Source organism: Sparus aurata, chromosome 8 (genome assembly GCF_900880675.1).
Source record: "Sparus aurata chromosome 8, fSpaAur1.1, whole genome shotgun sequence".
NCBI lineage: Eukaryota > Metazoa > Chordata > Actinopteri > Spariformes > Sparidae > Sparus > Sparus aurata.
The window spans coordinates 17,102,344-17,127,219 of NC_044194.1; the positions used below are offsets into that span (position 1 = coordinate 17,102,344).

General features: G+C 39.0%; 2 protein-coding genes across 3 annotated transcripts in view; one reads left to right on the forward strand and one right to left on the reverse strand.

Moving 5' to 3' along the window:
* The first annotated feature begins 369 nt into the window (after nt 1-369).
* appl2 (adaptor protein, phosphotyrosine interaction, PH domain and leucine zipper containing 2) lies at nt 370-19,642 on the forward strand. 2 transcript variants are annotated; one of them, XM_030424977.1, is made up of 21 exons: nt 370-520; nt 2,760-2,858; nt 3,207-3,266; nt 5,118-5,189; nt 6,139-6,226; nt 6,614-6,655; nt 6,749-6,807; nt 7,242-7,388; nt 8,177-8,259; nt 8,560-8,712; nt 11,047-11,235; nt 11,335-11,377; nt 11,644-11,700; nt 12,898-13,010; nt 14,028-14,174; nt 14,369-14,421; nt 14,610-14,784; nt 15,347-15,383; nt 15,490-15,645; nt 15,740-15,787; nt 16,595-19,642. In XM_030424977.1, exons 1-21 carry the CDS (start codon nt 398-400, stop codon nt 16,724-16,726), a joined length of 2,076 nt encoding a protein of 691 aa, XP_030280837.1. In that variant the 5' UTR covers nt 370-397; the 3' UTR covers nt 16,727-19,642. The 2 variants fall into 2 exon arrangements, with proteins under 2 accessions (XP_030280837.1, XP_030280838.1); XM_030424978.1 differs by having other exon boundaries at nt 12,898-12,992.
* A 478-nt stretch (nt 19,643-20,120) lies between these two features.
* The window catches only part of tubgcp6 (tubulin gamma complex component 6), a 29,176-nt gene continuing 24,420 nt past the window's right edge, over nt 20,121-24,876 (reverse strand). The window contains exons 24-25 of the mRNA XM_030424976.1: nt 23,216-23,409; nt 20,121-20,665 (exon numbers count right to left, since the gene is read on the reverse strand). Coding sequence (XP_030280836.1) covers nt 20,574-20,665; nt 23,216-23,409 — 286 coding nt within the window. The 3' untranslated portion in view covers nt 20,121-20,573. The remainder of the gene's footprint in view (nt 20,666-23,215; nt 23,410-24,876) is intronic.

The following is a 24,876-nucleotide window of genomic DNA, read 5'->3' on the forward strand; positions in this document are numbered from 1 at the left end:
TAATTGCTCGAATATTGAAAGACTCCACTTTGTTGAACCGGGAATGTATGGCGAAGATGTAATGATAATGGTGAGATTGTGTTTTAAAATTAAACTTTGTAGTTCTTCATATGTCCACATGGGGGCACTGTTGATACGAAAATGGTAAAAACTTAACCATACCTTACCTCCACTTTAATAGTCAAACTCCAACCGCTCGTCGAAGCTCTGCTGGTATACAAATGACATCTTCATAACAAGTAAATTAAGCATAAAATCACATGAATATCTAGTTAAAAGTGACATGTTTGATGCTTCTACCAGACTGGTCACTAGTTGCTCCTTACCGCTGTGGATGAGATCAGACTTGGGCCCGCCTCCAACTCCTACGTGTTCCCTCTCGCCGGCGCAGAGGACTATGGGAAACCGAGTCCACGCTCTGAATAATTCATGCTCCCATTTCTTCTCTTCCACCGCTAACAAGATGCCGGCCGTACATCACAAACTGCTCCTGGAGGAGGCTTTACAGGACAGTCCTCAGGTAGGCCTGTGTGGGTTATGTCACGTTTAAAGACACGACTGTCACATAAAGAGCCGTGAGCAGCGCCCGGGTTAGCTTACTAGCCCAGACGATATCTTGTTCCCGTTGTAGGCTGTGTCCACTGGTCGATGACAGCTCCCAGTTGACACAATGTTTTGAGAATACAAGCCTCTGCCAGGAGTGTCTGTACCAACAGCGTTGTAATTTACACAGCTAGTCACAATTATCAGCATTTTGTGTGCATTTATGTTGTATTTACAAAGCTACCGCTCGTTTCAGAGCTCCTCTCTGTGAGAGGTGATATTCTGCATTCCATCCAGACTCAGACCACTCTGGAAGATGTCAGGGCCATAGCTCAACCACAGTTGTTTTTTTGCAATCTTCTGACTTTCCATGTCGTACTTAGTTAGATTTTTTGGGCCAGAGCCCATCCTTGAGCCGAACTGGGCCTGATTCACAGGATGTGGGAGGGGTTTCCATTATCGGACTCCCTTGGAATTAGTCAATAGTCTGCAACAGGGTAGCAGTGGTAGCTGTCAGCTGTGAGTACCATATGATGTTTGATGCTCACAGGCTTGAAATTCAGTATGAAAGTTCTTCTAGACGTCATGTCAGGAAATCAGTCATACCAGGATGGGATGCAGGACACTCTTTGCCATTATGCACATCTAATGAAGCCTGTATTTTCTGCATCACTCTGCTGACCTCTTTGATGGTTCTGCTTAAGTGCAAGCCATGCTGGAGGGTCGTGTCTGTGTGTGTGTGTTTCTCCTAACAAGAAACAGGGCTGGTGTGTCCTGCAATAAAAAGTGAAGAAGGCCAAAGTTGACAAATATTCCAGATGATTTCTTTTTCAGTGTGAATTGGTTCTCAAACCTTCCGAGGCCAAAAGTCAACTGGATTGACATGTAAACAGACTTTAGCCTATGGGTGTGTACCTCTCTGCAATACCAGCCCTGCCTTGCTGCACCTGTTTACAGGGAAAAAATACTACACCCAAAACAGGATTCTCTCAGTTTGCATAGCAAGCCTGCAGGAAAATCATTATGCCTTTGCTTTCACTTCAAAGCGTCTCTTCAATTTGCCTCAGCGTACTGCAGCCACCCACATCCTTAACTCAGTGTCTTTGCACAGCAATGTACTTGTACATCTCTTCTAAGAGTTCAAGGTACCACCATACCTGCGTCAAATTGTTGGTTTACTCTGAATTTAGATACTTTCTAAAAGGTGTTTAGTAATTGTCCCTAACACTGGATAAAGGATAAACCAAAAACAGTACATCCAGCTCTGCCTGAATTGTCCAGATGTATTAAACAGACCCATTTGATTTTTATAACATTAATGGTTAAAACAAATATTTTAAACTTATTTGGAGCTAATGTTGTCCCAGGACTTGTATTTACAGTTAGTGCTGCAACAAGCAGTTATTTTCCATTTTCATCAATATGCAGATATTTTATTGATTATTCAGTTAATCGGTTAAACCTCAAAGATCTCAGACAATTTATGGGGTGCCTGACTCCCCTGTATTTATCTTGTTTCTCCTATCGTACTCTACCAGTCAGCATCAAGTGTCATACATGACCAGATTCAGAACCTAAAATATCAATCTGGCTAATTTAAAGTCCCAATTTGACATTTGCATCATCTGAGAATTGATTAACTTACCAGAACTATTAAAAAAGAAAAAAAACGCCAAGATTTGGTTAGTTTTTCTGACATGAGTGTGAAATATGTAGGTTTAGCTGTTCAAAACGTATTAAATATTTTGGAACAATAGCTATTTTTTATCTGCCAGCAGCTGTCCAGCTCTTTGAGGGTTAAATGCCTAAATCAGAGCCTAACTAGACATCTTCAGATGGCTTTATTGTTTTAAAACCTTCCAAAATCGCACATTGAACCAGAGAATATTTGACATTTTTGCTATAAAACTGATTGATCAATAGTCCAAATAGCAAAAGAATTGTTTCACAGTTATTAAAATCTGTCCTAAAAGTCAGGTGCCAAGATGAACACTGAAAGAAGTTTTGCTTGCTGTAATGATTCCTGCTGTTCACGCTGATCATTAAAATGTCTCTTCTTAATGTACTTCCAGTGACACAATCCACAATCCAAAGTAGCAGCAGTATCCTGTCCTATAATCTGTAATTGATTAAGAGACAAATTCTTTGAGCGCTGTTTACAAGTGTCAAGCAATCATGTTTGTCAAAAGTGTGTGTGTTGATGTTTTATCCCGCAGACTCGCTCCTTGCTCAGTGTGTTTGAGGAAGATGCTGGGATGCTCACAACCTACACCAACCAGCTGCTACAATCGTTGCAGCGGGTGTTCGGAGCCCAGGTACTCAACGAAACACAAACAGATGCACATATGTAGACTCTGCTAGACAAACACAAAACTAGGCTATCATAATCATATTTTTTGTGTGTGTGATATGCAGTAGGTTGTGTGAAATCCTTCTGTTTTTTTTGTTCTTTGTTCTCTGTAAATGAGGCCTCATTGAGCCACTTGCCTTCACAATAAATGCTTCATTTAAATCCTATATGCATACACGGCTGAATTTTCCTGTTGAACCCTGATTCACCTGCTGTCCATTCACTTCCTTTTATTCCTTCAAGGGTTTATGACAAATGTACAGACAAATCCCTGCTAATACTTCGCTCTTTTTCTTCTATCTGTCCCCTGCAGAGTGAGATGGGATTGGCCACAGAGCAGCTTTCACAGCAGCTTCTGGAATATGAGAAGAAAGTAAGTATGGGCACTTACTAATTACTTCCTGCAGTGTCTCTGAACATTGTTCTCTGACTGTGCAGCCACCATAGTCCAGATAAGAGAAGTGAATAGTGCCAAAAATGGTTGGTATGCTTGTCAAAGTCTCGCCAGCAGCAGCTGGTGTGTTGAGGCCTTTTTTTGCTTTTCAGGCTACATACAGACAGCCTTAACTTAAATGATAAGTGCCTGAAAGAAATACCTCTGCCAAAGTTTTTTCTTGGGTAATATTTATAAATAAAGTGTATGTTTTCCTAAAAAGACACTATCATTGAACGTTGTCCAAAAATAAGACGGTAAAGTACAGATGCAAAAGATGCAACAAAAGCTTTTTCTAACAATATGAAAAACAGTAGCAGTGCCTTACACTCTATTGTAGCATCTCTACTGTTTGATATACTACCACTGATATGGAAAGTGCAATATTGATTTAAGTAAACTCAATTTTAACCAATTTAATCATCCTCTATATAGTTTTTTTGTCCTCCCAACTTCTGGATCAAACCTACACCCCTGACCATGTTCTCATAGCAGGTGTTTGTTTAGTCATCCAACTAACGCTGCTTATGTGCTTATTGCTGATTGCTGATTCCTTCAAGAAAGAAAAAGTCAAACCTGTATTCTAAGCATTGTCAGGACAGGTTGTTGTGACAAATCCAGCAGTGATTATTTTTATCTGACCTTTTCCTGTCCATGCATGAATTTGCATGTGTCTGCGACATGAGACACACCTCATTTTTGCATATTTGTCATTTTAAAATCTTGGGAAGGACCTTTAAGTAGAAGTGCAACTCTGTTGGTAGAAAAGCAACCACAACAACTGTAAAATATTGCTTTATTTGGACAGCGTCTTTCATACTAGAAATGCAGCTCAAAGTAGCAGTAGTAGTAGTAAAGAGTATCGAGGGCTTTCACGGAAGAGTAAGGGTTTCTGGCAAAATGTCACCCACATCCAAGGTGTGTGGAGAAGATGGACAATTTACAAAGAGGTCGAATCTCCAGCAACACTTTTAGGACAAAGAACAACTTAATTAGCAGTTTCATCTTATGGCCTTCACCAGGGTCATGATAATACAGGAAAATAGACCCAGAGTGAACACAAAAATCAGAAATAGAATGTCATAATGAATTTCAAATAAGATTAAAAATGTAACCCTCTTGATGAAAATATAGATAAAGTTAAAAATTAGAAAAATTGGAAATTGTTTCAATCATATTGTTCTTTTTGAGTATAACAAAGAATTCAAAGTGCGATACAACACAAGTCAGTGTTCATCCATTCACACATTGGTCGCAGAAGCTACCATGCAAGGTGCCACCTGCTCACCACGAGCCAAAAATCATTCATACACACACTTACACACTAATGGAACAATTTCCAGGAAGCAATTTGTTGTTTTATATCTTGGACACTTCAACATGTAGATTGAACCACCGTCCCTTTCGATTGGTGGATGAATGCTCTGCCTCCTGTGCCGCAGCAACCCCTAGAAATACCTTGGAAGGATAAAATCAAGTAAATAAGACAATAAATAGAATATAAGAAGTGCAGGAGTGCTTACTATATTAACTTCAAATGTCATAGCTTTAAATGAATAGTTGCTGAAGTCAACATATTCTCTTTCAATTCTTTCAATGTCCTGTAATTGATGCTCCTTTAAACAAGGCTCAGCATCTACGCGTGTGGTTTAATAGCATCTTTGGCCATGATCCATGACAGTGATGTGCCAGGCATCCTCCCTTTTCCAGTAATATATCGCCTATAGTAGATGTGTACATTATGCAGTTCATGGTTTAAACATGCCTTCCCCTCTTTGTTCTTCTGTCCAGAACTTTGCCCTTGGAAAAGGTGATGAAGAGGTAATCACCACGCTGCAGAGCTTCGCCAAAACTGTAGGGGAGGTGAGTCCTATGTTTTCAGTTTTGCTGCTTTGTTTGTGTGTTTGTCTGTGTGTGCGTCTCCTCCTTTTGCAGAAGAGAGCGATGATGCTGAACTGCTGAACATTCAGCAAATGGTTCTTTATCTTACAAATGATGTTGCACCTGTGCTTCCCTAGCACGCTGGTGAAATTGACCTCAATGCAAAGACCTCATCATTATCCTCCCAGTAAGACCGGAACTGATGCTAAGAGGGGAACTGGGGGATGGATATGGTGCCTCGTGCACCTGATGGATGGCTAGAGGGAGGCAGCTGAAGGTGGATAGATGGATGAATGAAAGAGGAGTATACAGGCTGAGGTATATAGATGAAACAGATGGGCCTCTCACTGTCAGCCACGGGGGTCCACAAAGATTGCACAGTCAGCACTCAAAAGGATTGAGAACACACACATCCTCACGCACATATGCTCAGAGGACACAGGTTGATTGTTTGCTTGACCTTTACCTCAGAGGAGAACTCATTTTTATTGTGAGAATTAGGCCTGAGTATAATCCGGTGAACTTTAGCACTTGCTAAATCATTCAGATTAAACTGGATGTCAGCTTGTTAGATGCTGGAGTGTAGTTTGCTGATAAGCATAGCGAATTATAGCAGGATTTGCTTGTTTGTGCACTACGAGGTCGTGTTTACAATATCAGAGTAAACAGAAGGTTTATTATGCTCTTCGTGAAATGTACTACTCCACAATATGGGCTTTTTATGATGTAGCAGAGGCATTGTCTACAGTTTGCATCCATTTCAGCAAAAATAGTCATTTCCAGATTGTTGCAGGAGAAGCTGGCAGCATGTGTGACTGTACGTAGTAAAATAAATTGAAATCCCTCAAGATGTTTGGCATGGGGGACACTTTCTGTTTGTGTCTGTATGCAGTGCTTGATATTTTTGTATAATCTGTTTCGTGTGGTCCAGCTGAACTCGCTCCACTCAGAGCTAGCCAACCAGATGGCGGACAGCATGGTTTTCCCATTGATCCAGTTCCGAGAAAAAGACCTTACAGGTAGGGCCACACACATATATACAAAAATGTATCATAATATTTTTTTCAAAGGGTTTTGGAGGCATTTTACACTGTTTATTGCCAAGTTGTTAGTAGTGAAATGGTAGAGGAGAGAGGGAATTACCTGCAACAAAGGTCCCTAGCCAAACTCCCGATAACACATAATTATTGCAGATAATATATATTTTTTCAAATCTTAAATTCTTTTAATTATTAAAAAACATGCATTTCCAAACAAAGCTACATGTGTCATTTATTAATGATGAATTACTTTTGTTGTTAACCAACAGCTTGCATTGTCTTCTTCAAGCAATAATATATTTTTCAAAGTCGCTGATCCATTTTAATTACTGCTAACAAAGCTTTCCATAAAATTGGATGTTTCAGAGATAAGCACACTGAAGGAAATATTCGGCATCGCCACCGATGGTATGTATGAATCCAAACTTATTTCAGAAAACAGTTACAGCCTGCTTTTACTATTTGATCCTCATATCCCTCCTCTCCTCTTGTCTCCTGCAGAGCACGAGGCAGCTATGGTCAAATACAGCCGATTGCCCAAGAAGAGGGAGAATGAGAAGGTAGAGTGATTGAGAAGTGCTTTCCCATTATCACTTACAAATTTTTTTCCCCAGTTAATCCCAAGTTGTAAAAGGCCCTGCAGTGTAGTAATGCTCTGGTAATGCCGTGGGAGTGTTTTCTAATCATTTGAAATACAAAAAGATAAAATTAAATAATCACCTGATTTAGTAAGACTCTAACAGCAACATGCTGTAATAAAAAATGGCTACAATAATAATATTCCTCTGCTATTTGCTTCTATAGAATGTGTTGCCATGTCCATCTACAAGATAATTAGACCGTGTTGCTCATTTGTATGTGCTTGAGAAAACAAGAAAGTATTTGCATACACATGAGTGTGTGCGCAGAGCTTGAAAGTGAGTTTTTGCAGGATACGTTTGTGTGTGTATATATATATATTTGCATGTTTAACCCACCTCTCCTGTCCGGACAGCTGAAGTCAGACATGGTGAAGGAGGTGGCCTACACTAGGAGGAAGCAGCACCAGGCCTCACTGCAGTATTACTGCGCCCTCAACGCCCTGCAGTATCGCAAGAGAGTAGCTATGCTTGAACCTATGCTAGGCTACACACAGGCACAGGTACTGAGCAGCTGTGGGCCAGACCACATTATCATGCCAGTCTTGAAATTCAGGATTCAAAAATGGGAAGTGGCTTCATCATATGAACTGATTTAGTTTACATAACGGCAGTTGTTAAGGGCTGGGTATTACTAAAATAAACTTGGATAGTGACACCTTGACTTCGATACGGTTTCCTAAAGGTTAGTTTTTCGATTCCAATTTTATGACAAAAGATTACATTGCACATACACCACCCCATCTCTGGTGTTCATGCGTATCCTGCACACTTTCAGACAGCCAATCACCAACACTTTTAGATCTTGGCACAACAAGATGCTGCATGCTTGTTGACTCATTGATGCTGATTAGTTTAACTCCTTAGGTATTGGAATTTGATATCAAATGATAAGGCATTAGCCATATTTGAAGGTATCGAGGCAGTTCGGTTGGTGCCATAAAAGTATCAACTTTTATACCCAGCCCTACAGCTTTTAGTGTGCCCGGGCAATATAACGACTGGCTAGAAGAACATTTTACCTTTGATACTAAACACGTAAAACTGTGAGCAAGTAACTAGAGTTGGAACAGAAAGTTAATCTGCAGCTTTTTTGTAAAACAGGTTAATTGTTAAAGTAATTTTTCAAACAAAAATAACAAATTCTACAGGGCAGATTAATTGATCATGAAAATAACTGATAGTTGCAGCCCCACTGGTGACCAAGTGATTGTTATTTGAAATAAAAGTGTGACTATGAAAATAAACAAAACACATGATGATTTGTTCATTATTATTTCCAATCTCTCAGATCAGCTTCTTCAAGAAAGGCATTGAACTGGTGTCAAAGAAGATGGACTGCTTTCTCGCCTCTGTGTCCACCATGACACAAAAGTAAAGACTGTCTTATTAACATTCATTTCAATGCATAAAGCACATGTAGTGAACCGTCATTTTGGTAGGAACGATATGAAATAATGCTGTGGCTTGATGGTTATGATCCTTAACAGAAATCATTTTACCGCAGTGTTCAGCAACATTCTCCACAAAAAATTCCACATTTTTCGTCAGCCTAACAATCAGTGAATAAGTATAGCGGTCATCCACATCTGAATATCCTGTGTTTTAATGCTTATATTTCTGATAATCAGTTTTTATTAATTTTGCCTGTATTCATACTTTTTCTGTGGCTAGTATCCAGGCCCAGCTGGACGCGGAGGCGGAGACCATGCGTATGGCCCAGAGGGAGCTTCTGTCTGTAGAGGACACCGTCTATATGCCAGATAAGGACACTGAGCCTGTAAATCGTACGCTTATCCAGAAGGCTGGCTACCTCAACATTAGGAAGTAAGATCAATTATACTAATTATGCCCTTATCGTAAACCCAAGAACCCTTCCTATTCACATAGCGTTCCTTGCTAGTCAATATGTTAAGGGGTGTCTTGGGGAAAACAATGAATTGAACAGTCAAGGAACAAGCTTTTAATCTGTCCTCATTGTCATGTGTTTTGTTCGAGGATTAAGTCTGTGCTATAGATGGTGCAATCAATATACAGCAGCTACATTCGGTCTTGAATGTCTAAATAACCAGACAGAGAAATTATGTTTGCTTTTCTTGCTGAAGTTGCTCAAAATACACACGAGCACAGTAAACAATAAGTCTGTCACAGCAGACGGTGTGTCAGGTAACATGTTGACAGTGTGCGCTGTCAGCTTATTGCAGAGTGGATGTATGAGAAGGGAAACTTCCTTAATGGCTTCAGGAGGTAGAGCTGTAGACGGAGCCTGGGATGTGATTTAGTGAAATGTCAGAGCTGTCAAACTCTCTCTGCCTCATATACATCCTGAGTCTTTGACAAATGTCTGTGACACCAGAGAAAAGGTTTCCACAGAATGCCATTCTGTTTAATGACACTCACTGCCAGCAGCCTCAAACGCTTGTCAAATGGAGCTGAGTCCGGAGAACATTTGCTATTTCAAATGGTTTCCCAATATCAACGGTCTGACTCACCCACAGCAGCCTGAACCACACATTATAATATTAATCCAAGGAAATTTATTTTGGAGTATTTTATAAATAGAATGTGAAAGAGTAAGATGAGCAATTCAAATGAGTCATGCACACGTCGCTCTGAGTGAGTCAGTGGTAAATTGCATTGTCGTAGAAAAAAAAAAAAAATCATTATTATTCATAGGCACAGAAACCTAAAAAACAGCTGAGCACTGAAAATCCAGGCACTCATGGTATTAAGGTAATGGTATTAAGGACAACTTGAGAATTTAGATGTAAAAGAGAATTTATGTTTAAAATTGTTGAGTATGTAAAACGATAAATAATATAATGCTAATAATATGGGAAATAAGGAGGCAATGTTGGTCATGAAAAAACAAAAAAACAATATTACTATAAACAATTATATAAGACTATAGTACAAGTTAACAACGTTTTAATAAAGTTACTTTTTCTACAAGCTAACTAAACATGAATGTTTACACTGAGAAATATTGGTGACTGCATTGGACATATTTCATAATGTTCAGTTATCACTTAAAAGCAGTTGTTGAAAGAGTGCTGAAAATCTTTAATTGCATAGATACAGTACAATATTACTCAGTAACAAGAAAAACTACTGGTAATAAAATAGTTTTAAAAAGTAAAAGTACAACATATTCTTCCCAAATGCTACTCAGAGTATTATTTACTTTTTTAACTGATGATGCATTGGCCTGTTTGAGATCAGATGGCCTTATTGGCTACAACAATGCAGATGAAAGTTTAGAATGATCATTATAGTTGTACTCAGGACTCAATTATGATTTTAAAGGTAATTGAGTAGATTACAGACTTATAAATACCTAATTGTGTAATTTTAGTCAAATTAATTAGTTAATTCCACCCTTGCTGGCTAAGAAGTATAATTTTAATTGATTATTATTATCGAAGTTGGGACAAATGAATAATAAGAAGAAATAATGATCCTAGAATCAAACCCTGTGGAACCTTTTCCTGAAGAGATGGGCATTTTTGAACAGAAGCGTGTTGATCCAGATCATGAGTCTAGTCATATAACCGGTGGTATTGTTTTTTATCAGCTGTATGAAAAGCTTTAGCTAATTATTAAGCTTGCTGACAACATAACTGACTTGAACTAGACGTTCCATTCATGCTATTTCATTGGCAATGGATTGGGCTCAACTGAATTAGAGGAACTGTGTGACCTTGGCGGAGGTATGCACTCTACTCGGTGCAATTCTGGTATTAAATAGAATGCCTCCCTGGAAAAAAGACAACAAAAAGGTATCATATAGGAGAGTGATTAATGAGAGTTTATTTCAAAGATCAATAAAACATCAGATTAATAATTTTACAGTTTGCATTGTTTCCAATTCTAAGTAAGTGTCCGGTTATTTTGATGGATTATACTTTACTGAACTAGTGAGCCGGAGAAGGACTTAAAAGATACTTCTGGTGTATCTTTATTATGGCAAAGCTCATATGTACACCAGATGTGAGTTATGAATTTACGTCACATCCAGCATTAAATCCTTGACCTTCTAAGAGATAAGCAATAAGATCTTATCTTAAGATAGTCATCACTTATTAAACTTTCCAATGTGACATCAAAAAAGTAAACCTCCTCCTGTAGCGCTGACCTTTATCCTTTTCTTCTGTGCTCCAGTAAAACAGGCCTAGTGACCACAGCCTGGGACCGACTGTACTTCTTCACCCAGGGAGGGAACCTCATGTGTCAGCCACGTGGGGCGGTGGCTGGAGGCATGGTGCTTGACCTGGACAACAGCTCCGTCATGGCTGTGGAGTGCGAAGACAGACGCTACTGTTTCCAGATAACATCCCCGTCAGGCAAAACGTATGCACACATCTTTACATATAACATATATACTCAAACATGTAAGAGATATTTGGAGGTATTTAATTGAATCCTCTCCATTGTCGTTTATGCCCCCAGGTCAATGATTCTACAAGCTGAGAGCAAGAGGGAATATGAAGAAGTAAGTGTGAATGAGGCCGTTTAAACAGCTGTGTTTGATCTTCTCTATTGATTTACCTCTTCTTCCCAAAGATATCTGCTGGAACAAGTGTCCGTCATAGAACAATAGAGGAGCTGTCCAGACTCATTTGTTTGGTTTTCATATTGGGTTTTGTGCTTGGACACATCTGACTGGCCTGTCATAGCTGGTATCAGTCAAGTGTTTTCAGGGGGCGTGTGTCTGAGCTCGAGGAAGTCTTATTGTGGATCTCTGTGTTTCTTTCTCAGTGGATTTGCACTGTGAACAACATCTCCAGACAGATCTACCTGACTGACAACCCAGAGGTAATGGGCACTCCCACACACACATACACACCTTTATTACCAACAGTGAAATATCATTCCACACCTGCCAAGTGGGGACCTCGCTTTCTGATCATTTTTGACAAAACAAAAAAACAACAGCATGTTTCCTTTTACAGTCTTTACATATAATATTAAATTAAATTAAATTCTAAATTTTTTAAGAAATGACCAAGAGGGGACTTGCATCTACCAATCACACAGGAGACATCCATATACAGCGGTGGGAGTATCTGTACTCATCCTTCCACCTATTTGATATATATTATTAGAAATGATCATTTTAAATGAGAATAGATGTTTTACCTGCAAATCGAATTAACTTAGCTGCATTCACAACAAAATTGACTTTAATTTTCTTTTAGGGGAATTCATATTCATTCATCTTTGCTGTGTGGGATTGTGAAATATGCATTTATTTTATGGATTATATGCATGCCTTTATTTTATGGATTATATCCTATATATGTATCTATATATGTTATATTTGCCCTAAAAACTTTAGGAGAAAACACACACACACGTACACAAGCTGCAAGTTAAAAACACACCAAGTAAACCGAATACTCAAGGTAAACAAAATTCTAACTCTAAATCAGAAACATTTTATCAATCATGGTGGGTAGTACCTCAGCCATATTATTTGATTACGCACTAACAGATCTTTTTGTTGTCCCACAACTTTAATGAGGAACGCAAAATATGAGGAACCTGTTCTCTGTTTAAGAGACATAAAAATGTAATGGTGTTGTTCCAGTGCTGTCACACAGACCCTCTCCCTCTTCTCTCTTAAGTGTCTCACAGCTGTTGTTGTCTTACTGCTTTTCAATCCCAGAAATGTTTTCCTGTTTGCAGGAGGGTTGGCTCCAGGGAAATGTTGCTTTATCTCATAGCTATGTCACATAACTGTAAATAACATTCTCGTCATCTCAGGAGCAAAGGCACAGCATTGTAGGAGTTTGGGAAAATAATGGTATATCTGAAGACACTTCACAAACTGTTGTATATTTTCTGTGGTATTTTGGGTATTTTTGATGGCGCATCATAAAATTCAGGCACACATGAAAAGCTGGGAATTCAATGTTTTAAATAGTTTGGGCAGATTTTCACATTGTTCTGGTGTTATTATGGACCCACTTGCTGATACAGAAATGCTTCAATGTCTCTGCTTCCTGATAGGCTGTGGCTATCCGACTGAACCAAACCGCCATCCAGGCAGTCACCCCCATCACTAGCTTTGAGAAAAGACCAGAAGGCTCACCCAACCCTGACAGGTCAGGCATGCTGCTTGTGTAAGGGTTTATTCATAACACTACATCCTACATTCTCCCCTGAAGTTTCAGGTTCAATTTTTTACAGTGGATTTAAGTGGATTTTAATTTTGAAAACTAAGGACTAACTTGCACAATGCTTTTGACTTGTATTTGACATGCTTTTGAGATTGTTTTGGTGTTGGCTCTTTATGTCAGTGTGTTTATGTTATATCCTTTTGATCATTTTGTCTGTCCAACACTGGAAACATGACTTCTTACTCTGCAGGTTCTTGTTCTGTTTGAATTGAACTATTTGTGATTGTGATTTAGACAATATTTCAGGTGGTTCAGGAGGTATAGAAAGATCAAAATGTCAACCTGTGATTACTGAGGATGTTTGGACCGTTGAACTTAATAAAACAATCTCTGCCTTGTTTATGCTAAATCTGATCTTTTGCTAAACCACCCCCACAGACACTGATTGGTATGAATATGTGAGCGTGTTGAAGGGGTGAACCATGGGACTCTCATAAGAGCGATAATGTATATGTTGCTTATTACCAATGTAACAAAGAAACTCCCACTCTTAACCCATATTTCCAACATCTATGACCATTTCATACAAGATTGTTAGCACATCAATGTGTGTGTCTATCTGTGTTGTTATGTCCAAGGACCTGTTAGATTTAGCCTCAGTCTTGCAGCTGGATATAGAGTGTGTAGCATTCAAGTGTAAAAGTAGCACACCAAAGCTGTAATTATTCCTCGCCCATTCTAAAGAGAAACCTTCACAATGGCAAAATCTGCCTCCAATCAAATACTCACTCTCAAGTTTTTATCACTAAATAATTCCCACTTCCGGACCACAACATTGGAGTAACTTTGAGGGGACTTTGTAGCTAGTGTGGACAGAAACAATTAACACGTTTGATTCATATATGGACACATTAATATTTTGAAAAGAAATGTGAACCTGTCCTTTTCAGTTGAGCGGTGGGTTTTTTGGGGTTTTCCTCTTCATTATTTAACTTCCCTCTGTCCCTCTCATTCCTGCAGAGCGAAGCCAGGAGGTGTACTCGCTGGCGGTTCCCAGACAGGCGCAGCTCCAGAACCAGAGGATCTGATAGCGCCTGGGACACCAATTCAGTTTGACATCATGCTGCCGGCCTCTGAGTTTCTGGACCAGAACAGGGCTGGAGGGAGGTGAGTGGACAACAGGAAGTTTGCGTGGGTGCTTGTTTATGAGGTACAAGTGGGGACAAGGTGCTCGCGGGTGGTGACACTAGTTCCCTGAACGATGGCCTCTTTGTAATTAAATGATTTCCAGGTACTGAAATTGCTCACTGCAGGGCTTCAGTTGTTTTTTTGCTCATGTGTGTGTGCTCCCTTCCTGACAGACGCACAAATCCATTTGGAGAAACGGATGACGACTGTTCAACAGAAAGTGATGGTAACCATTTTCCTCTGCTAAATGCAACTTAGTAGCCCGCTTATTGTCTGTGATGCGCTGTTTTAGGATGACCTCATTGTGTACCCTCATTCACGAGTGTCCCTGTCTGTATTTGTCTTGTTCGGTCTCATTGACGGTTTACGATGCTGACACGTTTGTGTTTGGGTGATGTTTGCATGTTTTCGCAGACTCCCTCCTGCAGCAAGTATTCGCCGTGCGCTTTCTGGGCTCAATGGCAGTGCGCTGTGGCAACAACCAGGAAGTCATCTATGAGGCGATGAGGCAGGTGCTGGCTGCCCGAGCCATACACAACATCTTCAAGACCACCGAGTCCCACCTCATGGTCACCAGCAGTAGCCTCAGGTAGGATTCATCACTTGATTATGGACTGCTATACGAATACAAACAAAGGACAAACAAAGACACCTAATATACAAAACAAACAAAGGCTTCAATATTAATATCTGCCAAGAATGCTGAGGTTTGGTGAATGTAGCCAGTAGTTTGTCAGCAGTCTTTTTGGTCTTCTTGTCCTGTGGAGAAACAGTTATCCTATAATTGCAATAATAATCTAATCTGACATTGTCTGCCTTACAGTCTAGCAATATTTCTGCTACTATTTAACAATGTATTTAATTTGTGGTTAAATGTATTTAAAACCATGTGATAGTCTGGTCTGAACCCATCAGAGCTATGCAGCATGTAACCTCATACACTGTGCAACACAACAGGGAAAACAATCCATGCCTTACAGCGAAACTGTCCTGTTTACAGTATTAAAATGTAATTAGCTTGTGTGTAGCTTTGTTTTTGTGCACAAGAAATTGTATCGTAAAAGCCTGACCTATTTAATCCAAGTTGTCTGAAATACTGAGTGTGCAGGTGATGCGTGACTGTGAAAGTCTTTTTTTTTTCTTCACAACAGTTTGATCGACCCTCAGACTCAAGTTACAAGAATAAGTGTAAGTTCATCAGAATATCAAGTCATAAACATTTTTCACTGTACTTTAACTCCCTACCATATTTTTTAAAACCTTAATCCTTTCCCCATCACTTCTATTTTCTCAGTTCCAGCTCCGAGAGGTGTGCCAGTTTGCAGCCCACCAGGAAAACGGGAGGCTGATGGGATTTGTGGTGGAGGGCAGAGACTGGAGCGATGGAGACGAGGAGGGAGAGCCCTCGTTTAGCGCCTTCGTCTTTGAGAGCAACACAGAGGGCGAAAAGGTCGATACACCAAACATGTTTATTCACGGAGGAGAAACATGTCAAGTGATGCACGAATGTATACTGAAGTCTATGTCTTTGTCTTCATTCACAGATATGTTACACTATAAGCTTGGCGAAGGACATTACAGAAGCCAAGAAGGTATCGCCGCCATCATGGAAACATAGAGCTCAGTTATTGCATTCAGTCTTGATTCCGATTTCTAGATTCTTTTGGATAAAGTTTATATATTTTAAGTGGTGAAGGAGAGTAAATCACCCTCTTATGGTAATGTTCCCCAAAAACGGAGACATTACATTTTCTGTTGGAGGGCTTTATATCATTGATGGTGTTGAGACAAACTTTTATCACATAGAGTGAAGTTATAAATCTTTTTTGCTCAGTTAATACGCCCCAAGCCTCCAGCACATTCTCTGTAGAAAACTTTTAGAAGAACATTTCAAACTTGCCTTCCCTTTGACGCATTTATTGTTTTACTTTACTTCATCCAGCTTTTGTTAATATCCCTCGTCTCTAAATCCCTTTCTGCTATGCTATTTAAAGTTTTGATAGTCTTACGTCTGTATTTTTTTTATGAGGTTTTTTTTTCAACTTTTGGGAAACATCTTTTTGCAAAGGAAACAAAAATGTTTTCGTATTCCTATGGGCATGTCAGTACCAACTATTATTATGTATTATTTCGTAGGTTTTATAGGTTGACAACACTGAATCTTTTTCCGTTGTTCAGCCACTGAAAAAAGCTAGAGTCAAAGTGAAGATGACAACCTCGACAAATGCTAGATGATGAGAATAAACAAAAACACAGCCACTAGGGGGAGATAGTCAACATTTCATTTTACCAACATTTCAAAATGTATTGTCACAACCTGAGGAATTGATACAAAAAAACTAAACTACTTCTAAAGCAGATAGACTTATCAATTCAATTATTATTATTTTTTTTACAAGGACCCGGAGGCCCTGGCTCAGCTGATGAAGAATATGCCTCTAACCAACGATGGCAAATTCTTGCTGCTGGAGCCTGAGGAGGGCGACACGACCAACGGAGCAGGACAAGAAGACCTGGAGTCTGAGGCCTAGCCCCGCTTAGGACCAAAATAAATAAATATACCACCAAGACTTAGGCCACAACTTTTCCACAGGAGAGAAGGCTTTCCTTGGATGAAGGCATCATCATGACCCCCTAGCCATAACTCTGGTACTGTAACATCCATATTAGAGAGTGTAGTTCACTTCCATTCACCCTGTGTTACTAGATCTCCAGTTTTTTGCTGTAATGAAAGCAGAAGACGTGAGCAGGGGACTTGCCTTGACCAGTGCAAAAAGCACATCTCATTGGCGCTCCATTAGATCTGCTTTCCTATGGTCAGACATGTAGCATGGGTTGGATTTGGAATTGTTTTTAACGCCACCATCGGTGGTACTTACTTTAAAAGGGACACTATATAGGTACTGATTGTGTTTTATTGTCCTCTAATATCCCCGGCCATGTAACAGAAGGTGGTGAATCATGTACTTCAGTTTAGGTTTACATTCTTTTTTGGGTTTACATAGTTTTGGGTGTGGAGAGTTCATTCCTTTATGTTGTTTTACACGTGTTTGAAATGTTCTTATGCAACTACTTTGGCGGTTATTTCTTGTTTTTGTGTACAAAAAAGTTAAAGCACTTCCGAGGATAATATCTGTTTAACAACTCTTGATGGCTACAGAATGCACCTACTGAAGAATTTGAAGGATCCTAGACTTTTATAGAGATGAAGGACTTAAAAATAGGTTAAATTCATGCCGGCTCCCTATATCTTCAGAGCAATGGCGGTTGCATTGCCTGTTAGTATCGTTACTATGTCAGCATGACTGTCGAAGCAGTGGACACAATTGGCTTTTTACTTTTATTCTCCACTACCTGTACAAGACAAGTCTTAAGATAATCTGTACTCCATATGTGGTCCTCTTTGAGAAGCCCAAATACTCTTTAGTGAAATTAAAAAGCAAGTTGTGCTTAATTTCCTGTAAGCCTTTGTAAATATGAACTGTCTGAGTGTCTATATGATGTTTAATCAGAGTTGGCTGAATTAAAAGCTTCCAGATTCAGTACACTAGGACTGATGCGGTGCATGATTAAACAGCTTGTTCTCTGAGTCCCTTCTCGGAAGATTAGAACCTCTACACTGAGCACTAAGCTGTAATACAAAAAAAAGAAATCACTGAAATGTTACCGTAACGCATGTAGGCAAACCACAGTGGGGTATTATGTACTCATTGAAAAGCAATTTGCGCTTTGCTCATACATATGAATAGTAATCAGATCAGAGAAGCTGAAGAGAGAAAGTGATTGATCCGTGTAATTCCTCCTTCCCCTTGGATCCCAGTGCAGTTCTGTTCCATTTCAGCCCATTTGAGCTGTCGCGCTGATCTCAGTGGACATTGGAAGCCCATGGTGCACTGTGTGAATGTGACATGTTTTGTACTGTGTTATACAGATGAGGTCGAAACCACTGACTTGACGTTGATCGTGAAAGTTACATTGTGTTGACCGGCGCGTTCGCTTGTCTGCTTGCTTTTTCTACTCTTTATCAGAGCTCTTGGCAGAACTTCGTGTTAAACAAGGATAAAGTGTAGATATTTCATTTAGGACTGCCTGCTCTACTGGTGAAGTAATTAGGTATGATTATGTTGTTTGCTCGTGACATTAGCCATTGTAATCAAAGGAATTCAATGAAAAGTTTGACATTTAGAGAAATGTGCTTATTCGCTGTATGGTAGATGACATCTGTCCGTGTGGACAGTGGAAAATGGGGGGAACGACAGCAGCAACCTTGTTAAGCTGTCAGCAGAAGAGGGGTCATGTAGTTTGATATGTTCCTCTCGTCTTCCTGACTCACTGAAATATTCATACCCAAACCATGCTGTGTATTGATAAATCCATTAAGCCGTCTATGGTGCAGAAGAACAAGACAGATTCGCAATTGTGACTTTTTCTCTCAGTCTTACCTTTCTGTCAGTTTTATTTTGGATCTATAACATTTTCTAAATTATACCTTCATTGTAAAAGTGATTCATAGCAACATGTAGTCGTAGAAGAGCCAGAGGAACCTGGAAGTTAGCATCGCCCTGGTTCCCTGGACAAAAAATCCTATGAGATTTCTGAACTGGATTTTTTTTTTCTCTGTGGAAAACACAAGTTGATACTTGCACGTTTTGTTCAGCAAGAAAATGTTCACAGATGAACATCACTTTTGTGGTTTTTAAAACGCAAATTGCATTGCAAGAAGTAAAAAGCTAATGTTGGGCTGTAAATGGACTACATTGTAGTCACATGACTTTAACGTCATCACCAGTAAGTGTCTTACTACACAATTACTATACACAATTTCTGTAGAGTAGATTGTAACTAAAGTCGGCCTGTAAAGACGGACTAGTGAGTAGATGAGTCTCTGTGTCTGGTATGATGACGTTTAATGTCCCAGACAACTTTTGTAGTCTCATTTAGCCCCTTTTTAGCAACTGCTGTTGTAGTGCTTTAAATTAAATTGTCCGACATTTAACGATGAATTTTATGTTGTAGAACAAAGTTAGTATATATCTGAAGCCTGCAGCAACTACAGACCTTATTTCAGGCATTTAACCGAAAACCCATTCAAAACACGAACAGACTTTGAGAAGAAGGAAATGTAAGTGCAAAGTTGCAGTTACTGAAGTAATGTAGTGAAGGCTCTTTCCAGTCTTGGCGCAAAGCTAACTGACTGCCAACACTTAGGGAACACTTATCAATATTTCAATTCAACTCCTCACCACAAAGCAATAAGCGCATTTCCCCTTAATGTAAAACTTGCTTTAAGTCCTTACAATGAACTATTTCTCTTTGTGTTGCCTGATATAAATGCGTGTCAGCAGGTCTTCTCATGCTATAAAGAAAACTCTGTCCGTCTCCTTCTGTGGTTGCTGATTGAGATGCTTCAGCCACACCATCAATAAAACTACAGCAATGCATACAAACATGCTCGGTGCGTCCATGAACATAAGTCTGAGATTTGTTTCCCATTTGATGACCTACACAAGCGGCTGCCTGTGTTGTTCCTCCGATTGATGGCTCAGTTGGAGAGAGGAGTTTCTCTACTTAACCATCTAGTCAAGAAACCAAATCCTTTTACTGTACATGGCCTGTTTAAGTCTATAACACGTATTACAGCTGTGTTTTGATAATATCTGTGTAAGTAATGCATGGTCAGGAAAAGAACCTGGGTCCTCATGGTGTAGTGTCAGTGATATAGCAAGGACTGCATTATCTCCCCTCCCCCCACTGTCTTTGTGAAAATGGCTGAAGTTGACAGAATCAACTACACATAAGGCTTTGCATTTAATTTGTCCTAATTTTCTAAAACCAATGTTAACATGCAATCTTTAATAAATATGAATCATTTTTCTTACTCAGGTAACCGTTTTTTCTTTACATCACAAAAAAACTTTAAGATTATTGCCAGAGAGAATAAAACATTTATTAAACAAAGCATTTGTATTTACATATAATAGTCATTTACCTTAAACGCACTTAGAATCTAGACAGCTGGAGGCACACCTGAGCATGAGAGGCTTTACAGCAGGCATCTTGCTTTATCTCAGTAGCAAACTTTGGCAGCGTACACTTTCAGACGTGAAGCCATTCCAAAAGCTTATATACATGTCGTTCAAAATGATTGCCTAAACTAGCCTGAATGTAAATAACCTATAAAGAACAGGTGGGTTTTTAAATGCATTTTAGAACTTCATTTATTACATCTGTGTAATTATCTGTTGTGTAAAACACATACAGGAGATTCTAAAGGTGTAAACACTCATGGTACACTGTGGTGCATTAGGTAATTATCTTACTTGCTTGTGCCAAGCACTCACACTAAAGCGCAAAATGCATACAAAGCAGTAGGACAGCTCAGGAGTCTTTGTAGTAGTTGTTGAAGTTGATGCGAAGGAGGAAATCCTCCAGATGAGGCTGGTAGCCTCTGTTCACCAGCTTGGTCACCACTGAGAGAAGAAAAAACATAAACCACTTAATTACCTCTGTTTGTAGGAAAGTGTTTAAACATAAAAACAGCTGATTATTATAAGTATAATATTATTTTTCTGCATTGTTAATCCTGTATTCTCCCAAAACACTTGAGGGAAAAGTTTTTTTTCACTCACATGTGCACTGAAACATTTTTAATGATCCCCCCCCGGTCATCCTGCCATTAGGAGACCCCTTACCGACATGTTTCCATTATAAGTTATGGTGGACAAAATCCACTTCTTTTGTACAAAACACATCCGAGAGTTCAGCTGAAGCTATTATGAGCAGGAGGAGGTACAGTCTCTTTGGTACAAAATTCAATAAGGCAACACCATTTGTGGAAACATAAAAAGGGAACTGTATTCTTCAAAGACTAACTTTGAAATATATTAATTTTGGGGTGTATTTTTGTACAAAAAGGGGGCTGTGAATGTTGTTTTCCTGTCACGCACTGTGAAATTGGTATGAACAGGAGGAGAAATTACAGGCAGCAAAAACAGTATAAATGCACTTTGTAGAGGTTGACAAATAGTGGATTTTTGAAAGCTGGTATAATAACGTTAGTTTGGAGCAGGTATAAGCCAGTCGAAATATAATTTGACATTGTCAGAACAATCTTTGGCATTATAATAACTTGGATAACTGAACGTCTAAGTCAAAGTAAAACATACCTAGATGAGTAAATAAATAAATCTGGAACACTTAACATCAAAGTATTAAATACCTAAATCAATACATAAAATCATAAATATACATCTCCGAGTGACAGGTGAAGGCTGCACAGCCATCGGCCACTTCTGAAGCCAAGTTCTGCCTAAGCCGAGCACTATTACATATGGGCATGTCAGTACTGTTTTAATAAAAGCTTAAAAATGTGACCCATGCTTTTAAACTTAGACCATATGAGGCTATATGATTGCTGTAGCACTAAAAACCATACTGATTAACCTCTTAGTGAACGCCCCCATTTTAAGGTTCTTTTCCCAAAACGACATACCGAAATTAAAAGCATGACAGCTCCCACATAGTTTGAGACTCAGGGATGTGCCTGGTACCATTGGAAAGGTAACACCCAAAACCACAAGTTTTTTCTAGAAGTGTAAGTGTGATTATATGACATACTGACAGAGTTACAGAGGTTGGAACACAGGTTTTGGTTTTCGTCAAATTCAAATGTCAATAAACTGACTAAGATATAAGTGTTCAGGTATGTCTATGGACACAGCACACACAGCCACAGGTCTCAGCTTGCTACACTCAAAATTTGAAGTCAAAAGACTAAAAAATTGATTTTTCACAATTTTTTTTCTAAAGGCATGTCTGTGCGTTTTGCTTGGGTCCTATTTTTCCAAGAGCGCCTACTGAGATTCAAAGGCTTATAACTTGAGAGCCCCTTTACCTAGAAACATAATCTTGGTCTCAAATGAAAGCTAAGACCGTGGGGTTTCTTGCTTGTTCGACACTTGTAGCTAGTTTTGGGTAAAATGACATGGATATTTCCCATTCTATGGACTCTTGGCAAACTATGAAAAAAAAATTGTGGCATGACGTTGTAGCTGTGGAAAAAGGGTATGTAGGCATTCTTGCTTCTTGCGGTAGAGGGCTCTTTCTGATGTTGTGTCATGGTGAGTTTAGAAGGCTATTACATGGTCTGGAAATAACTTTTTTCCTTTGTGTTTGGGCTTAAAATAATCACGACAGTCTCAGCTTTCCAACAGTGAGTATATACTGTTAAGATCTGATGCTTAAAACTATTAGCAAAAAAACTATTCGTTTTTACAAAGGGTGTTCGTTTAGTGAAGGGTGTTCCTATGTTGGAACGGTGTTCCTTAAGGGGTTAAATGAAAAATGTTCCACACTCATTATCTAATGATTTATCATCAATTACACAAACAGGGACTATCACACAGACAAGTTCAAACAAACTGCACCCGATTTAATTCAATAATCTAAAACAACAATGAACCTGACTTCAGCTCAGAAACTTCTGTCTAATTTCTTAATTACTGTACAGCAAAGACTCTCGCAACAGTAAGTGCAAAGAAAACGCCTCTTCCATGATTTAAATGTCACTGGATGACTTAATTAATCCCTTACATTTAGAGAAGATTTGACATGCTTTGAGAAACAAATTCCCCTCAGCTTGATAGAATTTGGCAACCCTTAATTAAGTACCTTACAGCTTGAAATTAGAAGATAATCTACAATTTAGTGTTCTACTATTTCACAGCATGCGTGCCTTTGCTCCCCACCTTTCGTTCTTTTCATTACTGTTGTTACTGTTCCTTTTTTTCACTCACTCTGTTGAATATAGAGTGGGTACTTTTACACTTTCACAACACATCCTTTTGCTTTAGAACTATTAAACCGAGAAACATTTTTATTAACTACTCAGTAAAAAATGTTCAATAATAAAAGTAAGACAGGATCAGAACAACTTCAAGTTTTTGATTAAATATAGGTGAAATAAGACAAATAAACAGGGTAAATATTAATTAAAATCTGATCTGATATTCTGTCCTTACCTTTGAAAAGAAAGTGGGAGTAATACTTGAAGGTGTTGTATGACTGCTGCATGGCAATGAAGCTGGGGTGCACTGCCTCCCCCTGCTGGCTCTCCCAGGGCTGAGCGATCAGCTGGGCTCGAAACTTGAGGATGAGGCTGAAGATGCTGTGGATGATGTTCATCACCGGAGCCGCTTTCTCTGTAAGCAGACCCCTGGGGAGGCCGCAGAGTGCAAAGTTTATGAAACATGACAGGGAACTTTGCAATGACTTTTCAACACGCTGAAGTTTTACACAGGGAAGTGTGATACTGACATCCTCCCCTAATGAGATTAAATCATTCATCGGGTTCAAAAGTTAGCTTCAAATCCTGCTGGAATTTTAATTAACTTGCGAGGAGGAGGTTGAATTAATTTTATATGAAATTATGGGTGCAGAGGGTTCCACTTCAACATGCTGTGCCTGCACAGAGCCTGAGGAAATCATTTCACTTCCTGAAAAATTGTCCTCATTTTGTGGTTTTGTAGCCCTGAAATCTTGACAGTTTAAATTCTGTGTTTGCCGTCTCCATTAACTATACAAACACTCTTCAAAACACCTGTACATTTAATATGAACCTTTCTGTATTTAAGGGTCCAGGATCCCAACAAAAATGTTCTCATTGGGGCTGAAACTGATGAATATTGTCCTGATTTCCAATTTTACTGTCACAAATGTTTTTTCCCCACCTTCTTTAATGTACATTATTGTAATTTTATCCTTTCCTTTCATATGTTTTATAGGCCAAATAAGCAAACAAACCAAGCAGACATATTAATGATGCTTGATTTACAACTGTCAAAATACTCAAATATTTAAAATGTTCTGTTTTAGAAGACAAAGAAACCTGCAAATGTTCACCTTTGATGAGCAGGAACCAGACCATTTTTGGGATTTTGCCTTTAAAAATGACTTAAAATTATGAATTCATTATGTGTTGCCGATAATTTGGGGTTGGACGACTAATTGATTTCGATTTTGGTTTCAGCTCCAGTGTCCCCCAACCAACTACAATGTGATAATATTATCTACCTAAGATGAATCCATCTATTAAAATAAAACACAAACCTAAAAGGCATCTGGACCTGAACATGAATCAGGTAGGCCTTTTTCTTAAGCTCCAATACCAAAACTCAAGGAATGTGCCAGTATCGATTAGTGATCTGATAGCAGTGCTTTCTTTTCCCAGATTTAAAATCGGCATTCCTCATTACGTGCAAGTACTGTAATGGCTGGGTGATAAAACATCAGAAAAACTGAAAATTACTCATCAGAATATCCTAAAGCACAAGGTGAAATCATTAAATGTCTTGTTTTGATCAATCAACAGTTAATTCCCCACAAGTATTCAATTTACTATAATATCAAACCAAAAACACGCTACAAATCTCATATGTCAGTGCGTAAACCATCAAATGTTTGGTGTTTTTGCTTGAAAAACTACTAATTTCTTTCAGTCAAATAATTGAGTCATCATCCACACGTGGCAGCTTCACATTGGAATAATTTTAAAGTATATAAACATGAGGCAAGTGATGCTGCGGCACTTAATCCGAGTCTGCAGCCCACCGTGACTCAATAAATGTAAATGATAGCAGCAACAGTGAATCTTGTTGAAGGAGAAACTGTATTTAATGTGAAT

Excerpts from the sequence above, each read along its gene's own strand:
- appl2 (XM_030424977.1), top strand. The coding sequence starts at position 398 with ATGGGAAACCGAGTCCACGCTCTGAATAATTCATGCTCCCATTTCTTC. Across the intron at positions 15,646-15,739 it reads GCAACACAGAGGGCGAAAAG|ATATGTTACACTATAAGCTT; the intron begins GTCGATACACCA and ends CTTCATTCACAG. Across the intron at positions 15,788-16,594 it reads ACATTACAGAAGCCAAGAAG|GACCCGGAGGCCCTGGCTCA; the intron begins GTATCGCCGCCA and ends TTTTTTTACAAG.